Here is a 24,198-nt window from a genome sequence, read left to right as displayed (position 1 = left end):
TTACATCTATGAGTTGTTATTGTTACAATAGTTCTGTTATTATTATTAATTTTTAATACATAATTTTACAAAATTGTTTTGTTCTCTCATTGCAGTAATTAAAATATAGTCATTATATAAAACTATGTTATGCTTTGTTTTTACTATGAAAATAGTTGTATGAATGAATGAATGTAATACCGATAATATGTTAAATGGGTAAACATTAATGTTATGTTTATTACTCAGTATTGTTTTATTAATCAAATGCAAGTATATGCATTGTACTATGATACATCTGTTAATTAACTTTTGATCTCTTAATGTGGTTCTCAATATTTACATAAATTTATGATTTATAATATGTGTTACAATGTATCAAGCCCATATTAAAGGAAGACATGTTCCCGAGGCACATTGATTTTGGGGGCCCATCTTTATGTCCCAAATATATTTTTTTGAATGCATTTAAAATAGATTTAAAAAAAATTAGTAGAGTAACTAATTAATGATTATAAAATAAAAATTTTCTTAATTTCATATCATAAAAATTACTAAATGATAATAAATATTAAATTGATATTCTAATAAATCAATTATTATGTATTAACATGTATATGATAATACTTGATATTAGGTAATGTTGATCTATTCGTAGAGGTACCAATAAATAATAGTGTAATGATTTTACAAAAAATTATTGCAGGAAGTATTCCTAAACATTTTAATTGATTTTAGGTTATATTTAACTATCCCAGTAGCCAATTGTTCAGCTGAATGAGCATTTCCTAAGTTAACAAGAATAAAAATAAGTGTGGAACAAGCCAGACCAAAAAAAATTTAACATCATTAATGATATTATACTCAGAAAATGATATCTGTTTGAATGAAACTATACCACAATTTGCAAAAGAAAAATCAAGGAAAAAAATTTAAGTTATAACTTATAATTCTTTAGTAACAAATAATTTTTTTGTATATATTATAATTATTAATATATATATATATATATTTTTTGTATTGTACAAAATTATATAATAATTTATAGTTTGTAAAATGTAGTGATACCAAGTATAGGGTGTCCTGGGGCCCAATCGATCCTTAATCCGGTCTTTCTATGTATACACTACCATTGATTATAAATACTATAATACTATACTTATAACCAATGGCACTACCTATTTGGCAAGTAATTAAGGCTGAATAAGATAACAAAGATGAATATATCATTTTATTAATGTCTACATATTTCCATACATATGAATTTATTATATTATAACTAGCATAAATGTACCCACAATATCCTGTGTTATTGTAACAATTAAAACTTATTGACAATTTGTAAATTTAACAAAATATTTGATTGCATTTTTAGAAGTCTTAAGAAAATATTTAAATTTAACAGTAAAATTTGTCGTTTATACATTTTATGGAAAAAAATACTCATTAATTGGGCGTCGAGCCATTTTTTTAATTTTAACTGGTCATTTTTATTTCACAATTTGGCACTGGTCATGAATTATATATAGATTATAGGTATATATTAATTTTGTCAGTGTATTTATTATGGCGGCTGAAAACAACTTTTTTTAAAGGAAAAGTCTTCACTGCCAATATTTATGGTATATACGTTGACGTACACTATAAAAGTAAAATAAATATTATGGAAATGGAAATGGAAAATAATAATGTTTTAGTCACAATTTCGTATATTTTATTTTAAAAAATTAAACAAAAATAGTAGAGTATAAATAATAAATTTACGAATTATAGGTAAATACGCGTAGTAACCATCATAGAGTCTACTCTATAGCCATGGCGTAGTGAAAATCGATAGATATTATACAGTACCAATCATAGTGCATATAGAAATAATAATACAATACAAGCAAAAAGTTTCATATCTAGGATTAGTATTGTTCAAAATACAATAAAATAACTTAAAAGATTACTTTTTGTGTAAATACTATGTAAATATTAAAATATGTTGTCATAAAAAATTTAATTAAATTACCTATAAAAATAATGTAACGTAGTTTTAATATTTTTGAATTTCTGTAAAAACTATAACGTCTGTAACTATTGTGACTCATAAACTATGAGTAACCTCGTGTATTATAATTATAAAGGTTTAAAATTGAATACATTTTTAAGTTTTAGTGTTTTTACCTCAAGTCTAAACATGCCTATGATGTTTTATATTTTATTATACTAGCTGAATAACCTGGTTTTAACCTTTAACAAGTAAGTAACCACAACTATGTCGGTATAAAATTATATTATATATATATATTAAAATACCTCATACAAAATTATTAATATTTTATGATTCAATTAATTTGGAACGTAAAATCTGTTTATAAAAATATGATTTTTGAGAATTTGCAAACATGAATATATTTCTTAAATTATTTACTCATCAGATAATATTAATAATTTTTGTCATACGTTTAAGAAGCAATGTTTTTTTTTTTTGGTTATGTCTATCTGTATATAATAAAACAATTTAGGTATTGATTAAATATATAATTTATATATTTTTTGACACAGTTTAGTTTATTAATTAAAAAGTAATATACTAATATGTATATAAATTGTATCATTAATTTATAATATAATATTTTATAGTGAAATAGTTTAATGTTTAATTTGTACTTGTATTATTGTTTAATAACCATTGAGTACATACTGAAAAATAAAAATCAATTTAACAGTCAATATTTGAAACCCAGTTTCCATAGCTACAATACTTTTAGCAGTCCAAATGATTAAAATACAACCTTCAGATTTAGTTAAATATATTTAATTTTTTTTTGTAATGAATAATGAATAATATAACATATACCTACCAATTAAATATAATTATATGCTATACCTAACTTTAGACTAAGCTTTTCAAACATTAAGTATCAACAATAATGAACAAAAAACTATGCAAATGAGAATCGAAAAAAAAACGGTCAACGTAGCGTTTGACATGCCTGCTTTAGGCCAAAAGTATTAAATATAAAAGCGAATCTATCCACATGTTCATTGGTTAAATATATATTTAAACATGCATACAACACTGAGATCAATAAAAAAACAATTGCATATTGAAAAGATGAAAAATCGGAATGAATAAAAATAAAATTCAACACTCAACGATTTTTTTATGGAATGAGCGCTAATAGCCATTTGTTTTGAACTACACTCTATCTTTCTTATTATATGTTAATGGCATAAAAAATATATTAATTCTTGACATTGATTATTTTCAAAGTGAATTGTGTAATCATATCACAGAATAGATTAAATTATATTTTTTTATTTTTTTGATAGCACCTGGTACGTTCTTAATGTTTTTCATGCACGTCGAGAAGACGAAACTCCGTTGTGCTGTTTGGTCATTTAATTGAATATATCGGATGGACTCACCTTAGATTTTAGTTAAAAGTTTAAGACTACTTATGGGATTATTATGCATACTTTTTGTTATACTCGGATTAGCTATTTCAAAGTTTACTACATTAGTCTGTCAAGTACTTTCTAATGTATTGTTCAATGGAGTTGTTATTGTACTTGACACTTGTTGCCTTAAGGGTGACTAGCAATATTATAGGAAGGGACTTTATGTTTGTTTATCTTTGATGGCATGCATAACATCATAATACATTGATTTCTTTTTTGCAGCTTCTCCTGTTTGATTTGCACTATATTTAAAACCAATGTATTTATTACCAAGTTCCTTTTCATTTACAATCACTTTATAACCAAACTGTTGTTTAATAGTTAACTTTACAGTGACTTAAACTTTAAATGATTAAACCTATGTAATTGTTATAATTGAGCCACACTAATCACTATTCTTATTATAGCAGACATAGAAGAGCATACATTTCAACAGAATACTTAAGGATTGTGTCATAGGTGAGAACAAAATCATTTAAAAAAAATCATACTTATTTTTATACAGTTATATAAATGCTTGAATTTTGTATAACATCAATTGACATATTATAATATTGTGAATAATAATAAATTTGTAAGAAAAAAATAACACGGGTTTAGACATATCTAACAAATATTATGGATTAGACTATTTTCCTGCTGAAGAAAATATACTTATTTAAAAATATATTATATTATTATAGGGATTATTTGATATTCTTTATGTACTATCCGTTAATAATATTATATGATTCTTAATTTCTAACAATTTACTAGTTAAATTAGCTATAAATCTTTTTAAAAGAGGCACAATCTTCTAATTATTTTGAATTGAGATAATCTACCTTGTAATAAGTGTAACAAATTAAAAAAAATAATTTAGAAAATAAAAATTTCATGTAATGGTTGTAAAAACAGCTATTTTAAAAATTAAACTATTAAATTATAAGGAAAAGTTAATTAAAAATAATTCATTGATATCTTGAAATGAATATTTTATTGTGTTAAAATATTATACTATTGTTATTAAAAAAAATAAATACATTACTACATATACATAATATTAATAAAAAAAAATTGAATGAATATATATTGTTTTTGTTGTTGTTGTTAATAGTTAATTGTTGTACTGGTTAATCCTCCTCGATAGGTTCCAATACACGCCCAACTGTAAGACAACAATGAAAATTATTGTAATTCTCCAACTTCATAAGTTTAGGTAAAGGTTTAAGTGTATTCATTGTTGCGGTTAGGATGAATAGATAGTGGAGGTTTTTGATCATTCTTGATCGAAACCCTCTTGTTTCCATTTAAAGTCAATTTATTTTAACCAATTTAAGTATAAAAAATTAGTTGTCATAGATATCACTATACATTGATTTAAATTTAAGGAAATATTACATAATTTTAGTAGATACTTACGTAGTTCAAAATAATATCCAAGGTAATCAACCTCCTCTATAGGATTTATAACTGGCGAATCAGTATATATTGTTCTGTAATTTATAAAACATATTAATTTATTGCCGAAAAAAAAATCAAATCAATAATTTGAAAAAAAAGTCACACAAATATGAGTATTTTTCATAACAGTAGTTAGGATTGAACTTTACCATTATAAAATTTACTACTTTGATCTTTTAAAATAAACACATTATCAGTAAGTTATTATTCCAATTATCAAATAAAAGTTTAAAAATAAGTTGACAATTTTTTTTAAAAAACAAATGTCAAATTATTTTAATCTATCTGAGTATAAAAAAAAATAGATAAAAATGATATACCTATTTTTTTTGTTTTTTTTTTAACCCAATTTATACATTTAATTAGTCAAATATATTCGATAACCAAAGAATACAATGTTAACAACAGTTTTGAAAATTTGTAGGCAGATTTCAATGTGAGTATTTATTGTTTAATTGTGATACTTATAAAAATAATTATGAAAATTGTAATTTAATTTTAGGATTTATTAATTAATTCTAATTTTATCTAAATAATATCAAGCAACATTTATTATTATATTGATTTATATTTTAACAAAACATCTAGTAAAACGTTTAACGATGATATTAAAGAAAACTTTTTAAAAGTATATGGATACCACATTCGTTTTCCAACTTACAAGTACAAGCAAGTTAGTTTTATTGAATAGTTGATTTAAGTTCCAAATTATCTAATGTTAATCATTAATCACACGATCATTACAATTTTAAATTTAATTACAAATTACTTACTCTTCGGCTAAAGGACAACAATAGTTCATTTTGATGTAATTTCTAGAACATTGTCTACTGCAACATTCTTCAGTGATCCTTTTTTGCATTGGATGAGCTTTATCTGTAAATACAGGTAAATGATTATTCATGTTAAATATAGATATTAAATAAGCCTATGAAAATAATATAATATATGATGAGTTTACTTGATTATTGGATAGTAATATTTACACAATTCTTTAAATTACAGTTTATTATAAAATAATAAATATTAAATATATTTTATAACTAATAATAAAAATAAATAACAATTATTAAATTAATATTTAGCCTTATATCATAATAGATTCTATAGAGAAATTATATTAACCATTGGTGTCATAGTAGTCACCGCCACATAAAATGTCCAGCTCTCTTGTTAAACGCTGGCCGCAAAACTGTTGCATCCGATTCATATAACGCTCATCATGATGCAATGGATGTAATGGTGTCCCCATAACAATGTTCAAACACTTCAAACATACAATTAGGATAATAGTGATACTGATTGATGTCTTCATTTTTATCTGAAACATAAAAAACATAATATGGATCATAAGTAGACATGTATAACTACAATTAAATTAATATAATTTTTAAATATTGCTTTTGCGTGTTAAACTATAAAAAAAATCGTTTGGTTATTTCAATGTCACCAATAATTTTTAATTTAACCAATTTTTGATCATATTACATCTTGATAGCAGTTAGCGATTTTTAGAATATTCATAATCAATCAATAGTATTAACACTCAAAACTGTACGATACAAATGTATTTTTTAATTTATTAATTGATCTTAGTTACAAATAAATGCATTAAGATGTTCATAAAATGTACTTGTGAAAAATAAAATTATGGATAATTTTGAAATTCTTTTGACTTAATTTATAAAGGTACTTTAATTATTATATAAATTTTCTTAACATTTAATTTAAATAACTACTTTATATTTTTTGATAAAAAAATTATCATAGAAATCCTTATTATTAATATAATATGATGATATAAATATAAATTTATGAAAATAATATTATAAATAAAAAAATTAATATAATTAATAATTATTTTTTATAACTAGTTTATTTTTTCTATAATATATAAATATATATTAATATATGTGATCAGGTTTAAACACTATCTAAATAAGTCTTTTAGTATTATCAAAATTTGTGAAATAAAGTATAGTAGTTGATATAGGTACCTCCTAATGAACCTATCTACAAATGCTAAATCTAGCATACCTATTCTGTACAAGGTTTAAAAAAATTATAAAAACAATAAGTGACCGATAAAATAATTAATTAATATGCTGATAGTATCATAAATTCATAACTACAGTAACATGGTATAATAGTATTATTATAGTAACATACTTGTGCAGCGAACACTTCCCGTGAACAATATAACCGATGAGTGATGAGTGATGGTGGTGGCTCGGTGTAATGTGAATTTGTGTAGAGACAGCGGTTGTAGTGGTTGCACTAAGACTGGAGCTTAACTGAATTGTGATCGTTTGAGGTATGTCACAGCTCGCGGTATCTATCAGTTCAAATAATGATCGTTGTAGGCTGAGAAGATTTAGGAGTGGGGTCGTGGGGATTGGTATGGCCAATTGCATACCTTTCAAATGCGTATTTAATGTAGAACCACAGAATAACCAGATGGGACACTTTTTGAATTTAACACGGGTTCTTAATATGGGACACAGATTTGTTACATCTGTTGGAATATCAGTGTGGCCTGTAGTAAGATATTTCTGGTATTCTGTGGTAGAATATAGATTAACATACATGTACGAATGTACGTATATGCTTTGTATAAGTAACTAAATGATACAAGTATAAAATGCATCAAATGAAATAAACTTATTCTTTAAGGTGAATTAAATGTTCTTAACATTTCCGAAAAAAAATTTTTTTTACCTAAATAATTGTGATTTTTATTAACGAAATGATACTTCTCCATTGTTATTATATTTGTTAGTTTATAAAGAAAAATATAAGACATAATTCTAGTTTGGCTCCCAAGCGATTTTTTTGAATTTTTTCTTCTCAAAATGTGTGTTTTTGTATGCTTTATTTAGTAGTACTTTAAAAAACAAGTCCCTAACCTAACCTTCCTTTGGAAGTTTTGTTTAAAAAACTTCAAAATAATCGATTTTCTAAAAAATCAAATTTTTGAATTTAAAATACCGAAAGCTTGTAATTTTGTAATTTTTTTTTTATTTTATTGTTAATGTTTGCATACTAAATATTTTGATAAAATCAAAATTTATCTATCGTACTTTACTTATTATGTTAAACTTCTAAATGCTTACTTTGTGTACAATTATTGGGTATAAATGCAGTTTAGTTCCCATTCGATTATTTCTATTTTTTTTCTCACCAAAATGTGTGTTTTAAAATTCTGAATAGAAAAATCTAATTCAAAAATTCTCGCAAATTATTATTTTAGAAGTTATCTACTTCCAAAGTTTACGATTTTACGCATTTACGCATGCATACGCGAAACGCTGTATACTTTGCTTTCCTACGTTTTCGTATTAATATTAATTATTATTAATACATATTTTAGTTTTTACCCAGTGACTTATATGTGGTGGTTTTGCATAGTAAGTCGAGAGATATTTTCGATTTGCGGAGCGAAGCGACGGCGCCGAGGAGCGTAGCGACGAGTGCCGCCGATACACTCGTAGTCACTGCCGAGGGATATTGTGATTTGTGAAGTCGAGTTGTGATATTGTGTTAATTTATTTTATAAGAGTTATCAATGTTTGGAAAATGAAAGATTTGTTCACGAAAATTAAACATTATTAGTTCTATTGCCTTTTGAAAGTCATTAAATATAATAATCTAAGTACACTGTATTCTCGATTATCTGCGGAATAATGTGACAGGGCATCTACAGTTAGCGAATTAGCGAATAATTATTTTGAAGTTTTTTTAACATAACTTCCGGAGGAAGTTTGAGTAACTATTTTTTTTTAAGTACAACTAAATTTTGAGAAAAATCGGCCGTAACGCATTTAGGTACAGTATTTAGGACCCCAAATGCAAAACGTTTGGGTACAAATGAATATACTGTTTGGGTACACGACGTACACCACATCAGCTCTAGAAAAATAACACGTTTAGGTACCTACATAGTGTATATACATATTATGGTAGTATGGTACACTATTTTCTGAATCCATGAAACAAATTTTTTTTTACTTTGAAAATCATAGCGTTTGCTTTGAATTAAGATTTTGGTAAGTATTTTAAGAAATATTTTTCGTCTAGCTTCATACTTACATACTTTTCCTGAATAATCTAACTTTGAATGATTTAGACGCTCTAACTGTGCAGTTATTTAGTTCTTGTCGGATAAGCTTATTTGGCTTCACGATCAGTAGGTATCTAGTTATTGCTTTGCGCTTTAAAAGTGACATCGCTGTTTGCTCAGAGCTCACGTCCATATAATAATTACAACGAATAGAATAATCTTATAAAGATACTGCCGATTAGAAAGCCAAATCGAAATTGAACGTTTAAAATATATGAAACACAAACCATATTTTATAAAGAAAAAATAATCATTTATTCATTTTTATTTTTTGCGATCGGCAATTAGCGTAGGTACCCAAACGTACTGCATGTAGTCGATGTAGATGTTTTTTTTATAAATTTTCATAGGTAGGTAGGTCCCTACTTCAATGCAATGTGTAATAAGTGGTGCCTGGGCGTAGTAATTTCAGACCACGAAAATTCATCGTATAGGTACCTACAACTATAATACGACTTTTCAGCGAGTGATAAATGATAATAGAGATCTTATTATATTATTTATAATAATTAAATGTATAAATAATTTTATCTTCGTGTAAACAGTTTTTAGATATGTTTCACGGTAAACAAAAATAATTTTCAATTGGCATATAGCATATTATACCATATGCCAATATGTTACATGATTCCAATACTTCCATGCTACAGCGTTCACCAACTGATGTAGTCGTTGTTATAGATAATTATTGAAATATAGCTTAATTGCTAAATCACCCTCTCCCCTGCTATTATAGTTAAAGAATAATAGCTAAATAATTATAAAATTAATATACGTAAATAAATAAAAGATAATGAAGAGTTATAAATTTATAATAATGAAACATTAAGCGTACGCCATACCCGCATGTGTTGTCTCTGTCTTACTAACGTACATCAAAACAAATTTTCGTTCAGTAGAATACATTTTGTTACGTTAGCTTTAATATTAGAGTAAATTTATCTATTATCTAATTTAAAGGTAAGAATATTATCTAGACAATGGTATATGCTTTTAATGATATTATTATTTTAAAGTGAGTTACAGCTATGTAAAGTATAAAAACTTTAAAATGTTCATAACTCACTTTAAACAGATAATATCAATAAAAATAAATAAATAAATAAATACTTCTATAATTTTAATAATAATTATAGACATCGAAAACACTGCAGGTATTTCACTCAAAAAATTAGGCGCAGTTTACAATTGTCGAACGTATTTACTATTTTAAATAATTAAAATTTAAGACAATTTCCATATATAAAATTTAAATATTTCAAAACAATATAAATAATACAGCCAATGGGAGGGGGCTATAGCGCCTATAGCCCCTTTATCCTCCTCTTGGCTACGCCACTGATATGTATGTAGTATTAGTATTAGTACTTTAAGTATTCAAAATAATTGATTTTAAGCATTCAAATTATTTACCAATTTTTTTAAGAATTTTAATAAAATCTGATATTGAATATTTTTCATGTTTCTTTTGAGATTCGAGAATCTACTGTAAATATATATACATGTAATTCATAAACACTCACACATATATATATACGACCCACAGAGGGTGAGTTTTTAAATTCTCGCTTAGGTACTGGTGCCAAAAAGATTTACGAGTATGTTTAAAACACGTATATCTGCATTACAAAAAAACATTATTTGTCGTGATATGGCCTATCCATACGCCATAATTTGTATATTCATTTCCTACTGGCACAAATTACAATTTTTGAAGGTAGGTACAAAATGGCACAGATTACATTACATAATGCCTTTTATTTAGTTTTATGTGGCGCTAACTATAAACTTAAAAAGTGGCGCAAATTACAGAAATATATTTTCTTTCGCGCTAAAAATGACCGCACACGTAGATAATCCATACACAATAACAATACACTTAACAAGGACGAACTAAAACCCGCCCAACTTAAATCTGTACATTTATAATATACTTATACGAAATCTTACAATAGAGGACTAACAAAATATGAATTGTATATAATATGTATAATATATAATGTAGGAAATAAGAATACTGCTGTAAGTAAATCATTATTTAATGATCGAAAACGTTAAATCTGGTCCCTGTATCGTATGGCCGTATTTGAAATTATATAAAGATTTATAAAATATTATAATAACATTCTGAGAACTCGACCAATGGCATATAATACGTACAATAAATGCATACGACGTGTGAGCCCTCTGACCTCATATGGTTATGCACACTGGTATGCTGCAAATGACCGTAGACGTTTGTATAAGTACCTAAATAACTATACATTTTAGTTATCGTTTAAAGTAAAAAATAAGAAATCCAGAATTCACACTCAAAGAAATAATGATATAATTAAAGTCCTCTACATCGCATTACGCACATCCGTCATATACATCACAATGTAATTATTATTTATAAGTGTATTAATTACGACTATTTGTACATAGAAAATTAGAAAAACAACAACGACAAATGTAGATATGCATATTATTATTATTATTCATAAAACGACAGCGATTTAAATCATTTAGACTAATTTCCATTTCTACTAGGTACTTCCTATTTATTCATAAAAATATGAAAAGGAAAATAATATGAAATTGCATAGAAATCCGCGCTCTAAATAACATAAGTATAATAATTAATAGGTGTTATAATTACATCGAATCATTAATGCATAATAAGTTTTTACATTTTGAACTTTTGAGTATAATTGAAATTTTTTGAATACATTTAGTCACTTTTGATATGAAATATGTACATTGATTGTTTTTTGCTATAAATTCCTTCACATTAAAATTTTTTGAAAATAATAGGAGTTCCTTAACTAATTTATTTGAATTAAATTTAATGTTTCCGGGTGAATAAATGATTTCATTGAAATTTTGAAAAATCATAACCGCATCAACAATTTCTAAAAAATAGCAAAATAAGTGTCCATTCCAGATTTGATTGAAACAATAAACATAATATGACCATGATGGCCATGACTTAATAAAAAAAATTCACTGAAGCCATTGCAATAATCTGTCTTTGGCCACTTAGCATTTGAATACCCGGATAAATTAAATCGGTAGTTTTCTGTATACAAATTAATAAATACAGATTATTAATATATTTTTTTTTAGTTGAAAACTTACCCGGGAAATATCAACATTTTTTAGTAATTAGAGAATGGAACATTTTAAGTACTAAATATTTGTAAAAACATTAGTATTTCATAATAATGAGTGTTACATAAAAAGTATCACCATTAACTACTTATTTAAATCCATTATTTATATGTAGATATGTATTTTATATTTTTATTTGGAATGTTATACTGGTAGAGTTGTAGCGTATATGTTGACAAAACTGGGGTTATAGTATTGTATACACGAATATACGATATATTGACACAAACCAGTTGGCAGCTGCGTCGACAGACAATGTATTAAGTGTATATACGTGTAGGTATACTATACAGTCACCGCCCACTGGCTAACATTTTTCAATACATATTATTAAACAACAATTTTTATACCCAAACACATTGCACCTGCCACTGACATTCCAGGGCGAGGGTTAGGGGAGCCAAATACATGTCTTATGTGTATATAATATATATTATGGAATTTCTATAGAAAATAAAACCTTGTACCTACAATATACTTTTATTCATATTGGATTGTTGAAGATAATATTCTATACCAACAGTTCCTAACCCTTTTGAGACTATTACCCATAAGTCAGGTTAGATATTAACAAATACCTCTCCCTCCCAAAAAAAATGTTGAGTAAAAAAATAACGAAAACAAAATATAGATTATGATTATAGTTATAATTTATTTTGATATTTCAAAGAAAGAAAACAAGATTATTACAATTACATTTACAGTAATGGTACACACGACTAAATAGATAATAAGTACTTAAAATAAAAATAAATAGTTTAACGTTTACCCCTCCAAAAATCGTGTTTTTAGCTCAAATATTAGAGTAAAATGACCTATTATCAAACTTGAATGTAAATTACAACTTAATAATACACTTTAAATAAAGTGTGAGAGAAACAAAAATATCAATATTATTATTAAATGCTAACTTGATTACTTATATTGCAAAAATAAATCTAATTTTACTGAATTTGCAATGGATGTTAACGTTTTGTTTATACCAAAATACATAAAAAAATCGGTAATTTTTAATTTTTACCTCTCAAAATTACCATCTAGATCCAATTTGCCATCAGAAATCACCCTCAAGGTGGAAGGTCGTTGAACATCATTATTATTATAATATTATACATTTTAGTGTTACAAGTCTATGTACTTAAAATACTGATATACCCAAAATACATGTGTACATAGGAAGGTGACAGAATATATTTTGTACTGTTCGTGATCATTGATCATTGTGCTCAGGACTCCATAGAGTATATCTTATTGTGGCTACGGAATGTGAACATAAAATATGCGTCCATGATTTTTAACGCGTTTGTGTGCACGTGTGGACTCCGAACACCGCATAGGACCAAACAATTAAATGTATATGAAATCGGTGGTAGTAAATGGAAAAAACGAAACCCATATGTCATTATAAGTATTCCTATAATGTAGGGGTCGGGAACCTTTTTGTAGGAAAGAGCCAATTTTTCAAAAAATTACAAAACCATTATATGTCCAGGGAGCCGCACAAGGTTTGGACAACTTTTTAATTTTTTCTTGAAGTTGTTAGTATAGATATTAGAATAAAAATAGTATTATTATTTCATTGAGAAATTGGTTGGCATTAAAAACATAATAATAGGTCTTGTATTTTAGAATTAATAAGAATTACTTTATTTCATTAATTCATTATTATTATTATATATTGTTTATACAAATTTAATATTATTTAATTCAGAAATATTATCACTATAACAACACAGGTGTAATATAATTAATATTTTACGGGTCTTGATATATTGATGAATTTTTTATAGACCGCAGGTTCCCGACACTTGCTAAAATGTGTACCTATAAAAATTTCAAGAAAAAAATGTTTATTATACACTCATACAATGTAATAGTCTGAATAGATAATCTTGAAGAACATTTTTTTTTGTAAACGTTACTTATGTGACATATACAAATGTAAAATTTATTTATTATTATGTATTTAATAATGACCAACACGATAACTGTTTTACGAGCCGCAGTAATAAATTTATTGTGAAAAATAACAGTACACGGTGGTATAAACACCCTTAAGAAAATAATAACACCTTAAAAATTTTGTTTGAATGTCTGGTTAGTGGTTACTAAAAATGGGTCGTATACCTACTCATATCATATCACTAATCACTATTACTTTTCATCGACCGTACCCAGTGCCGGCGCTAGGGGAGGATAAATGGGACAAATATCCAGGGCCCCGCGATTTTTAATTATCATCTTAATACCGCGAGACACATTTTACATAATTACAATTTAAATAAACAAATTATAAGTCTATAAATGTATTATTCTATACTAGGAGCGTACCGAGGAAAATTTTTTTTTTCGTGGGGGGGGAGGCTAAATTCAAATTATTTTTAAATATTAATAATATTTATAATAACATAAACAGAGGGCCCGGAATGACAGGTATAAATATATAATATTATGTTATACCTAATGTTTCAATTTCGTTAGTTGATAATTTTTTTATATAATAATTTAAAGTCAATATACCTAATCAAATTATCAAAATGTTTGGGGCTAGCCTTTTTTTTTTGGGGGGGGGGGGCTGAAGCCCGTTAGCCTCCCCCTTGGGTGCGCCTTGTTCTATACTACACATCACACATGTATAATATTAAAATAGGGTACCTAATGGCTAATACCTTGTCCAGGGCCTCGCAATACCTGGCGCCGGTACTGACCGTACCTAGACGTATACTATTTCTTAGATTCGTCACATCGAAGATTATTTATTTTTTTTACAAATTAAGAACTTTTAGGTCATAAAAAAACAACTTGATAAATAAATAAACACATATACAGTAAACACTTGAATATTCGCATCTCACGGAATATTTGGGTAACGCGTCAACCGCAGATAATCTGAGATAAGACGTTAAGAAAAAATATTAATCGGTGTTAATACATAATATTTATTTTTATCGTTTGTATAAATAAACTATATTTTTATGTAGGTATATAAAAGTATACAAAATTTAGAAAAATATAATGACTAATTAGTATACTGATGTAAATAGGATACTGGAAAACATCAGTCAAAAGTATTTATATTTTAAGAAACCTTAATAATAAATAATAATAGTATATTTTTTTATTAGTTTTACAAGAATAGGTTGAGTATATTTACATTACACACCATATAACTAAGAATAAAATCCGTGTTTTAATAGTAAATAGACTAAAGTCTCTAAAAAATAAAAATTACACATGGTAATATAGTTTAAATTATTGATAAAATTATTTTACAAATTTAGTTCACTAATTAATACCAAAACGTTTTATTTGTATATGGAGGTTTTTGAATAAACTAATACTTGTTTAATATTTTACGATATTTTTATTGGGAAATAATTGATTTTCAGTTTTCATGTTATAATTATGGATAACTGGCAATTTTGTGCTTTTATTGTGATAGTTTTTTACAATTTAACTTTTACGGTTAATACCTAGTTTCATTTCTGAATATACTATTGTTAAATAGGAAAAAGTCTAGGTTTATGATTAATAGTTTTTAGAGTGGTATTTTATGTTATCTGTATGCAGTTAATATAGGTTTATACAGCTTCACCTCGAGCTTCATCCTATACCACAATACCATATTTTATGATAAGTTGTGATAAAGCAATATATGTATATTTTAACTAGAGCACATTTAAACTATGTTTTCCATATTATAGAAAGCATATAATATACATAATTTTAAATGAATATTTCATTGCATAGTTGATCGAATGTAACTCCTAAATATTTTATATTTTTAAATAATACTGTTTATGAATAGAAATTTGCAAAATGGATTTCTATTTGAGCTATTTTAAATAGAAATATTTGAAGATGTTTTTATTGAATTAGAAAAGGTTAAAAATAGTTTTACTATTATTTAATGTTTAGTTACTGGTTATAAACCATTTGGTTTATAATTTTTTTTAAAGAGTTTTTGGCTAAATGTATTACTGAATATCTGAATCCAATGTATAAGATTTATTTCCTTTTGTACAGTGATTGGCCATTAAAAAACTGCATTAAAAATTAAAACAATCGTTAATAAAAATACCTTGGTAGATACATCTTATTAAATTTGTTATTAAATAATTTTGAATACACTATATTAGCATTAATTATAAATAATATAGTAATATAGTATAGTAGGTACAACAAAATTATTTTCTCACCGTTACAATATTTACATTAAAATAATCTTTATAAGAATGTGAACCGCCCTTTATACAAATAAACTATATATGTTTAAATTTTCATATTTTAATCAAACAGTCTTATTAATTATTAAATTATAGGTAGTATTAAAAATACCAACATTGAAAAAGTAAATAACATATGTACAAAGTATTAAGATAAAACATGATTCATATAAAAGTAATATTTAAACTAAAACAATATTTAATTATAAGAATGTGAACCGCCTTTTATACAAATAAACTATGTATATTTTCATTTTCATATTTTAATCAAACACTCTTATTAACTATTAAATTATAGGTAGTATTAGAAATACCATGACTAAAAATGTAAATAACATATGTTATATGTACAAAGTATCAAGAAAAAATAAAATTCACATCAATGTAATATATTTACACTAAAACAATATTTATTTATAATAATAACTGTAAAAATTGTTTTCAATAAAATTATAGGTAACACACTACTACACTAGGGATGATTTGACCTAAAAAAAAATAGTATAAATTGCCCCTCCAAACAGATCATCTGCCAGGACATTTTTAGTATCAACTCCCGTATATATCGGTCATCTATTATAATATTCCTTAGGCCATATTTGACATATAAGCTCATATTATATTATAGTTAATACTTTAATAGTTATAATAGTAAATCATTTATCTCTACTATCGAATTAATTATCAGCACACACATATTATCATACACACGATTAACAAGGTTTACTTTATAGAGAAACAATTGTTATAGTAATTTACGAACACTTGATAGTAATTCCACCTGTAGAAGAAGGTAATATAAAATAATTGCTTTGAATAAAAAAAAAATAATTATGAAAAAGGTTTACAAATATATAATTTCTAATGGAATTTTTGAGTTTGAATACTTTTAATCATTTATGCTCTGTTTCATAATTTATTACCTACTTTAATAATTATAATATTCTTTTACGGATAATATAGTTTTTTGGAAAATTAAACATAAAAGTTCACCTTTGATATAAATCTATACATCCATGATACGACGTTCATAGCATATTTTACATTTTTTTGACATTGTAATGATGATAATTATAATACACTTCAGGTTATACGAGATCTGAACGTTGATAAGTTTAAAAAAGAGCTGCACAAAAACATAGCTATAATAACGAGTGTAAAAACTCTCAATATCGACAATCAGAAAAATATTTGTCGTAATTGGCGTATTCTAATCGTGTGTAATGTAATGTCACTATATTTGGGTATATTATTAAAAACTTGACCTCAATTTTTGAGATAAGCTCGTAAAATAACTGTAAAAATATAATAACTACGAATCAAAATCATAAAATGAATACTTCGTGACGATTCGTGTTTAAAATTTGAGATTTTGAGATATAAAATTAAGATTTTTAAACACTTTGAAGGACGTAAAAAAAGTTTTGCGGATCACAAGTTATTATTGCTAGTTGTCACTTTTCCCGTATTAGTTATAGATGTTAGAGTAGAATGTGGTTAGTAGATTACTAGATTACTGTTTAAATTGAATTAATTAGTTAATTTTATAAATTATACACAATATGTATATAACCGAGTTTAAATAAATCGAAGTTTATTATTGTAAAAATAAAAGCTTGTTTTAAAATTAAAATATGGTAAAACCTTCAAGGTCTCCAGAATTAACAAAATACATTTGTAATCACATTTTTATTGATTCAAAAGTTCAATAATGTTTATAAATCTTCTTCTTTTTTTTTTAATTATTCTAATAATATACAACTTAATTACATTGACATCCTTTATTACAAAGGCTTTGTACTTCATAGTCGAATCAATTTTTATTGTTTATAAAATTTTAATACCTACTTTAAAATCTAATCCTTTTATAAGAATAATTATTATGATTCTACACAAATATTTAGTTTATTAATGTTTTATTATTTAGTTAGTATAAACTTAAATAATATATAACTAAAGAAATTATGACAAATATAAAATATTTAAATTGTAAATTTATAAAAGAAAAACATAATTTTACGAATACAAAATGAAACTGAAAAAAAACTAGTTACTAAATTAAATTTCTGATATTATTATTATAATTTATATGTTTTGTTACTTAAATAATATATTTAATATTGTTTTAAAAAATATCTCATTAGTATTTATCATACATAAAATATTAAGTTGTTTTAGTAAATATTGTTTTTTCAACGTCATAGGTTTATTTTTAATGTACATATATTTATTATTGTGTTATGTTTATCTTAAATTGTTAAAATATCGAAAGAATTTAATTTTTGATCTGATAGCTGAATTCATGTCTTTACTGCTTTGATTATAAAAATTTAATTGTAACTGTAGGTATATCATCTCTAAAATGATGAGCTATATTATGTAATATTGCTGTGGCAGTAATTATATTTTGTGATGATGTAATTTGAAATCTATTCCTGTAGCTAATATAGGAAACCACCATTTCCAATTAGTGTAGCACTTTATAACAGTATTATTATGTTGTGTATTACCACCATCGGCTATTAAAATGCATTTCTTCTTTTCACTACTTCCCATTTTTTCTCGTATGATCGAATTATCAAGAATGGTAGAATTATGTGATAATCCTAGCCATTTATCATCTATATTGAGAATCGAATCAAGTTTGAATCACAAATTATTTGAATATTGATTGAAAAGAAGTTTTTTATATCTCTGTGTGCCTCATCATAGGTAACTCCTCTAGGTAATTTTATCTTAACATGAGTACTGTCTAATGTGCTAATAACCATCGGAAAATAAGCAATGCTATAGAAATCTTGTTTCAGCTTCATTATGCCATTTTGACTGTCAAGAAAATTGATAAACTGTGAATAAAATGTAGCAATGATCTGTGAAATTTTGTTCACTATAAACCTTGAAGCCAATGGACAAATTTCCTTAAAATCTTCACAGTCAATCAACATTGAACTTGTTGCATAATATCTTAGTGTTATAATTACTCTATGCTTTGAACTCGAGCCATAGTTTCATGTTACCCTATAACATGTGTTTAAATTGTTAAGACTCATTCCTTGTATACTATATTCATATTTAAAACAAGTAATAGAAAAACAAAAGATGAAAATATAGGTCAATATAAAGATAAAACAAATGAAAATATAACTATGTGTGTTATTACTTTATTATGGTTTTCAGGCGCAGATCTAGAGTAATTATTAGGAGGGAGGAATTATATATTGTACAATAATTATATTATTATATTATAATTATTACCATCGATTATATATACAATATATATATATCATATATTTATTATTTTAATCTTATTATATAGTAATGCTATAACTATAAATATTTTATTTTATTTTAAAGGAATTAACTTACAATTAAAAATTAATAAAAAAAACCTAGGTAGGTGCATTAAAAAGAACACTCTTTATTTAAGAACAATTACTAAAAACTATTGAATATTAATAAACCAACAATAATTCTAAAGTAAAATCTAATTTCCTTTTTTTTTATGAAAAATATTTGACATTTGTTAAATTTTTATTTATTGATTTGAAATATTTAGTGTTCGTTTGAAGACATTTTCATTGTAAGTGTTATCTATACAACTATCTCTGCATTAATAAATTATTATTACAATATGTGTCAGTGTGTGAAAAAAGTTGACTAAAATACATCTATTATTTATAATATGGTATGGGTCTCACACTTAATCACTAATTATTCAAAGAGATACAGGCGTTAAATAATAATGAAAAAAATTGGTTTGCGCGGCAATACAATGTGAACTCAATAATTTTACTAAATTATAATTTATGATATGTATTCAACAACAAGATATATTTAATTTTAAATCACACCATCTTCTTAAGCACATAAATATACTTAGGGTCAAGATAAAAAAAATTCTGATACTTCGTTCGGCAACCGTAGCGTCAGTCGGCACAATTGGAAATTAAAGAATCCGCTAAACAATATATTTATTATTATTTAAGGTAAATAAAAACTAAATGTAAGATCCTAAATTATAAAAAAATATAATTTTTTTCATCGTTTGACATGTTATTAATAAAGTAAATTGATTTTTTTTTCGTGATTTAGGGGCGCTCCCATGGCCCCCTCTCCTTGTATACGCGCCTGATGGTTTTATGAATTTATGAATTCTCTTAATAAACAATTAAATATAAAAAAAAATAAGAAAATACTTACAAATTAGTTATTACAGATGCAATTGGCGTTTGAAAACAAAAAGAACTGAATTTTACTCATTTGAAATTTGTTGAAAAATTTGTCATTACTCCAATAAGAATAAGGATCTTTTTGAAGTATGAAGAATCTAAGAGAGGCAGCCCTCGTGGCTAAATTATAATTCTATCATCATTAACATCAGAATCGTCCTGAAAAGAATTATCATTATACATAGTTATAACAATCAGTATTATATTAAACATGATACAAAATTATATATCTAACTATAAATCAATTTTTAATAATTACATAACGGTAGATAGTAGTTTTAAAATTTCGAATCAAACAACAACATAAGGCAGAAGTCTGAACTAAGACAATATGATATTATAATAGCTAATAACACATTTAATATCCCATTTCGACAATTAACAAATCAAAGTAAACTGTTTAAGATATATAATATTATATAAATACTGGTTGGACATCATCAGTTTACTGAGCAGTGAGCGCAAAGAGCGGTGATGTGTTACGATTGACTGTTCACTGTTACAGAATTATGGAAACGTTATATATAGCCATAAATTCAATGAAATAAATTTATAGAGGTAGACTTCCAGTCATAACAAACAATATTTAAAATAGAAATTATCTCCCAATTTTACCAAATTTATTAGAACTGTAAATTTAAGAACTATGACTGTCCATTTAAATGTCTATTATTGACTTTTGAGTTACTGAACAACAAATAATATTTTTTTTCAAAAGTTTATTAGCTAAATTAATTAATTAACAAAGCCTAATAAATGCTTTGTACCGAGCTGTATATCAGGATACGCTAGTGGAAGTGAAGGAAAAACTATTTCATTATTTCAAGCTTTACTAAGACCACAAGGGACAAAAAAACATTTACATGATTATTTTTAAATTTAAAGTAGATAATACTAAATGTCATTAATCCTCAATAGTATATTATTATATAGTATTAATAATTAATAACTTTTAGCTTAATTTATATACCCAAATCAGTCTCAATACTCATATAACTATATGTACATAATATATCTATACTTGCAGTTAATTTTTGTTGGATCCATGCAGCTTCAATGGAGTATTATGAAGATTCGATTCCTGCTTTGACAGATTATAAAGCTGCTGTTTCATTTATAAAAAAATTTAATAAAACAGTAGATGCTATGAATTCAAAGCTACTAATTTGTGTTTTAAGACCAGATCCTGAATCAATTCAAAACAAAGTAAAATTAAATTTAAATTAGTTTTCAAAATATAGATTTTAAAAAGCATTTTATAACTGGTTAGGTACTTACTGATATTTTAATGTACGGGGATGGATGTGAAAACGTACAGACCACTTCAAAACAAAAATTAACAACATTTTCAGCACTTGATTTAAAAGTTACAAAACATACTCCTTTGCAATTAATACAATATTTTTCCAAGAAAGTTGGTTACAAGTATTTAATGACCAGGCGTATCAACCAAGATGCCCTAGAAGTATACAATGAATCTGAAATATTATATTAATAAAATATACAATTAATAATTATACCTGAATGTTAATCAATGAATTATTTATTATTATTATTTTTTTTTTAATAGCTTTCTTTAGACAGACTGAAGTCAATATATTCACTAGTACGTCCTCCAAAAGGTAGTAATGATTTAGGAGAAACACTTTTGGAAGCTATTGATAGTATGCACGGATAAAGATATATTTATCTTTGTCCGTGTTAGTGTGATAGACATTCTAACAGAAATGAAATGGAAGATAAAATAAACAACACATTCCTTGATAATGAGTTCGAAATCGAAACTGTTCATAATTATTGTACTGTCCATATTAAAATTTTTTTTTAATATGATAATACCTCCACTTATCATGTTAGAATAAGTTTTATTTTTCTTGTAATCGGATTGAAAAATATTAAGTGATAATTGAAAAAATTATACTACTACTATATAAACTACTGTATTTTATCTTTTACTGGTTGCAGTGTACTTTTTTGACGTAACCACAATACTGAGCATCATTATTTGACAGATTTAAAAGCTGAGCAAATTCCTTTAATTTTTGATTAGTATTAGTCATGCTTAAAATTTACCAAGTAAAATACTATTATTTAAAAAAGTATTTTTTCCAACTTTCTATTCTACTGAGACAATAAAATGTATTTTAATGTAGGTATAACTATAATCTCATATGTTTTATATTTTTTACATTATTATGCTATGAGTGTATACTATTATTTAAATAGCTGGTACTCACTATAGTAAGAGAAATGTAAAATTGAATTTATCAGTTTTGATTATTTAAAAAATGCAATGTACTAATGTATTCATAATTAGCCCTACCATTAGTGCGGCCTTAATATAACTATTATTAAAAAATGAAAAAGTCACAATAACGGAAAGGAGAATTTAAAATACTTTATTAGTTACCTTCAGAAATATTAAAAAAAATTATTACTATTTAAAACTTTTGGAGAGACATTATAAATACAATAAATATTATTGTTATATTGTTAATAAAATATGGTAGGTAATTAATTGTTATTGTTTTATACATCTTTATTTTAGAAGAAACTAACAGTAGGGTATTATAAGTTTTTGGAGAAAAACATTATGTAAGACGCCTAATATTTAAAAAATTAATAAAAATTAAAATAAATAATATTTATGTTGTCTTTGCTGATTGTAGTTAGAATCCTTTATTTCAAATCATCATTTCACCACATTTAAAATAAAAAATATGTAACATTGCTTAATAAAGCCCCAGGGTATTAATAATAAATAGTGATTATTTTTATTTATTACCTAAGTTTATGTTGCCACTTCCATCGGTTGACAAATAGGCTTCAATAAATCTGAAAAAAGTAAGATTTTGTTAAAACATGTCGTACTCCGGTTAAATTATTAAATGTTTAAAAAAATTAAATTCTTAAGATAGTAGTATCATCTAAAGAATTAATTTTCTCTGAAACTATTGAATTAAAACAAACTGTACAATTTTTTGGAGATGAATGTTTTTTTTACATTCCGTGCAATGTAACCAGCAAAATAAGTAAGGGCACTTGAATCAATACTTGATTTATTTATATTTAGTTTTAGTATATTTTGATAGTATAAGTGATCACTTAAGGTTTCCAAATCTCTATTATCTAGACATGTAATCTAATTTCACTTCTAGGTCTGTTTTTTCTGGATAACTTCATGATTGGTTATTTTAATTATTTCTCCACCACCTAAATTACTACTTCTTGGTGCTTTGATCAAAAAGTAACATGATAGTAATCGATATATTTGTACAAATTGTCTAGGATCTGGATGTTGGTTTGACCATATGCTTGTTGCACAATACCTAAGAAATGCTTTACAAAAATAAAAACTTAATATAATAATGTATAAAATCAAATATTGGTATGAGGTTATCCTTACAAATACTAACTTATCTTTAGTTTATCTTGATTTATTGTTTTTGTCATAAGATATAAATTATATAATATATAACACATATCTTCACTTAGAAAATCAATTACTCTAATGTACTTTTTACAGTGACGATTAATCTTTTATTACATTGGCTTATAAAACAAAACTTTTTGTCTTGGCTTAATTGTTCTCATTTCT

General features: G+C 25.2%; 1 protein-coding gene across 1 annotated transcript; it reads right to left on the bottom strand.

Annotated features, from left to right (window-relative positions):
• Positions 1–4,436: 4,436 nt before the first annotated feature.
• On the bottom strand, positions 4,437–22,240 carry LOC113557434. The gene is made up of 9 exons (XM_026962953.1): positions 22,121–22,240; positions 21,879–22,059; positions 21,622–21,786; positions 20,572–20,759; positions 7,042–7,207; positions 5,998–6,193; positions 5,646–5,748; positions 4,831–4,904; positions 4,437–4,576 (listed from the first exon to the last, which is right to left on the bottom strand). The coding sequence occupies exons 6-9, from the start codon at positions 6,185–6,187 to the stop codon at positions 4,542–4,544; spliced, it is 402 nt and encodes a 133-aa protein (XP_026818754.1). The 5' UTR covers positions 6,188–6,193; positions 7,042–7,207; positions 20,572–20,759; positions 21,622–21,786; positions 21,879–22,059; positions 22,121–22,240; the 3' UTR covers positions 4,437–4,541.
• Between the last annotated feature and the right edge of the window lie 1,958 nt (positions 22,241–24,198).

This window comes from Rhopalosiphum maidis, chromosome 3, assembly GCF_003676215.2.
Source record: "Rhopalosiphum maidis isolate BTI-1 chromosome 3, ASM367621v3, whole genome shotgun sequence".
Lineage (NCBI taxonomy): Eukaryota > Metazoa > Arthropoda > Insecta > Hemiptera > Aphididae > Rhopalosiphum > Rhopalosiphum maidis.
Note: the sequence above shows the minus strand (reverse complement) of the source record. Positions and strands in the feature narration are given on the sequence as shown.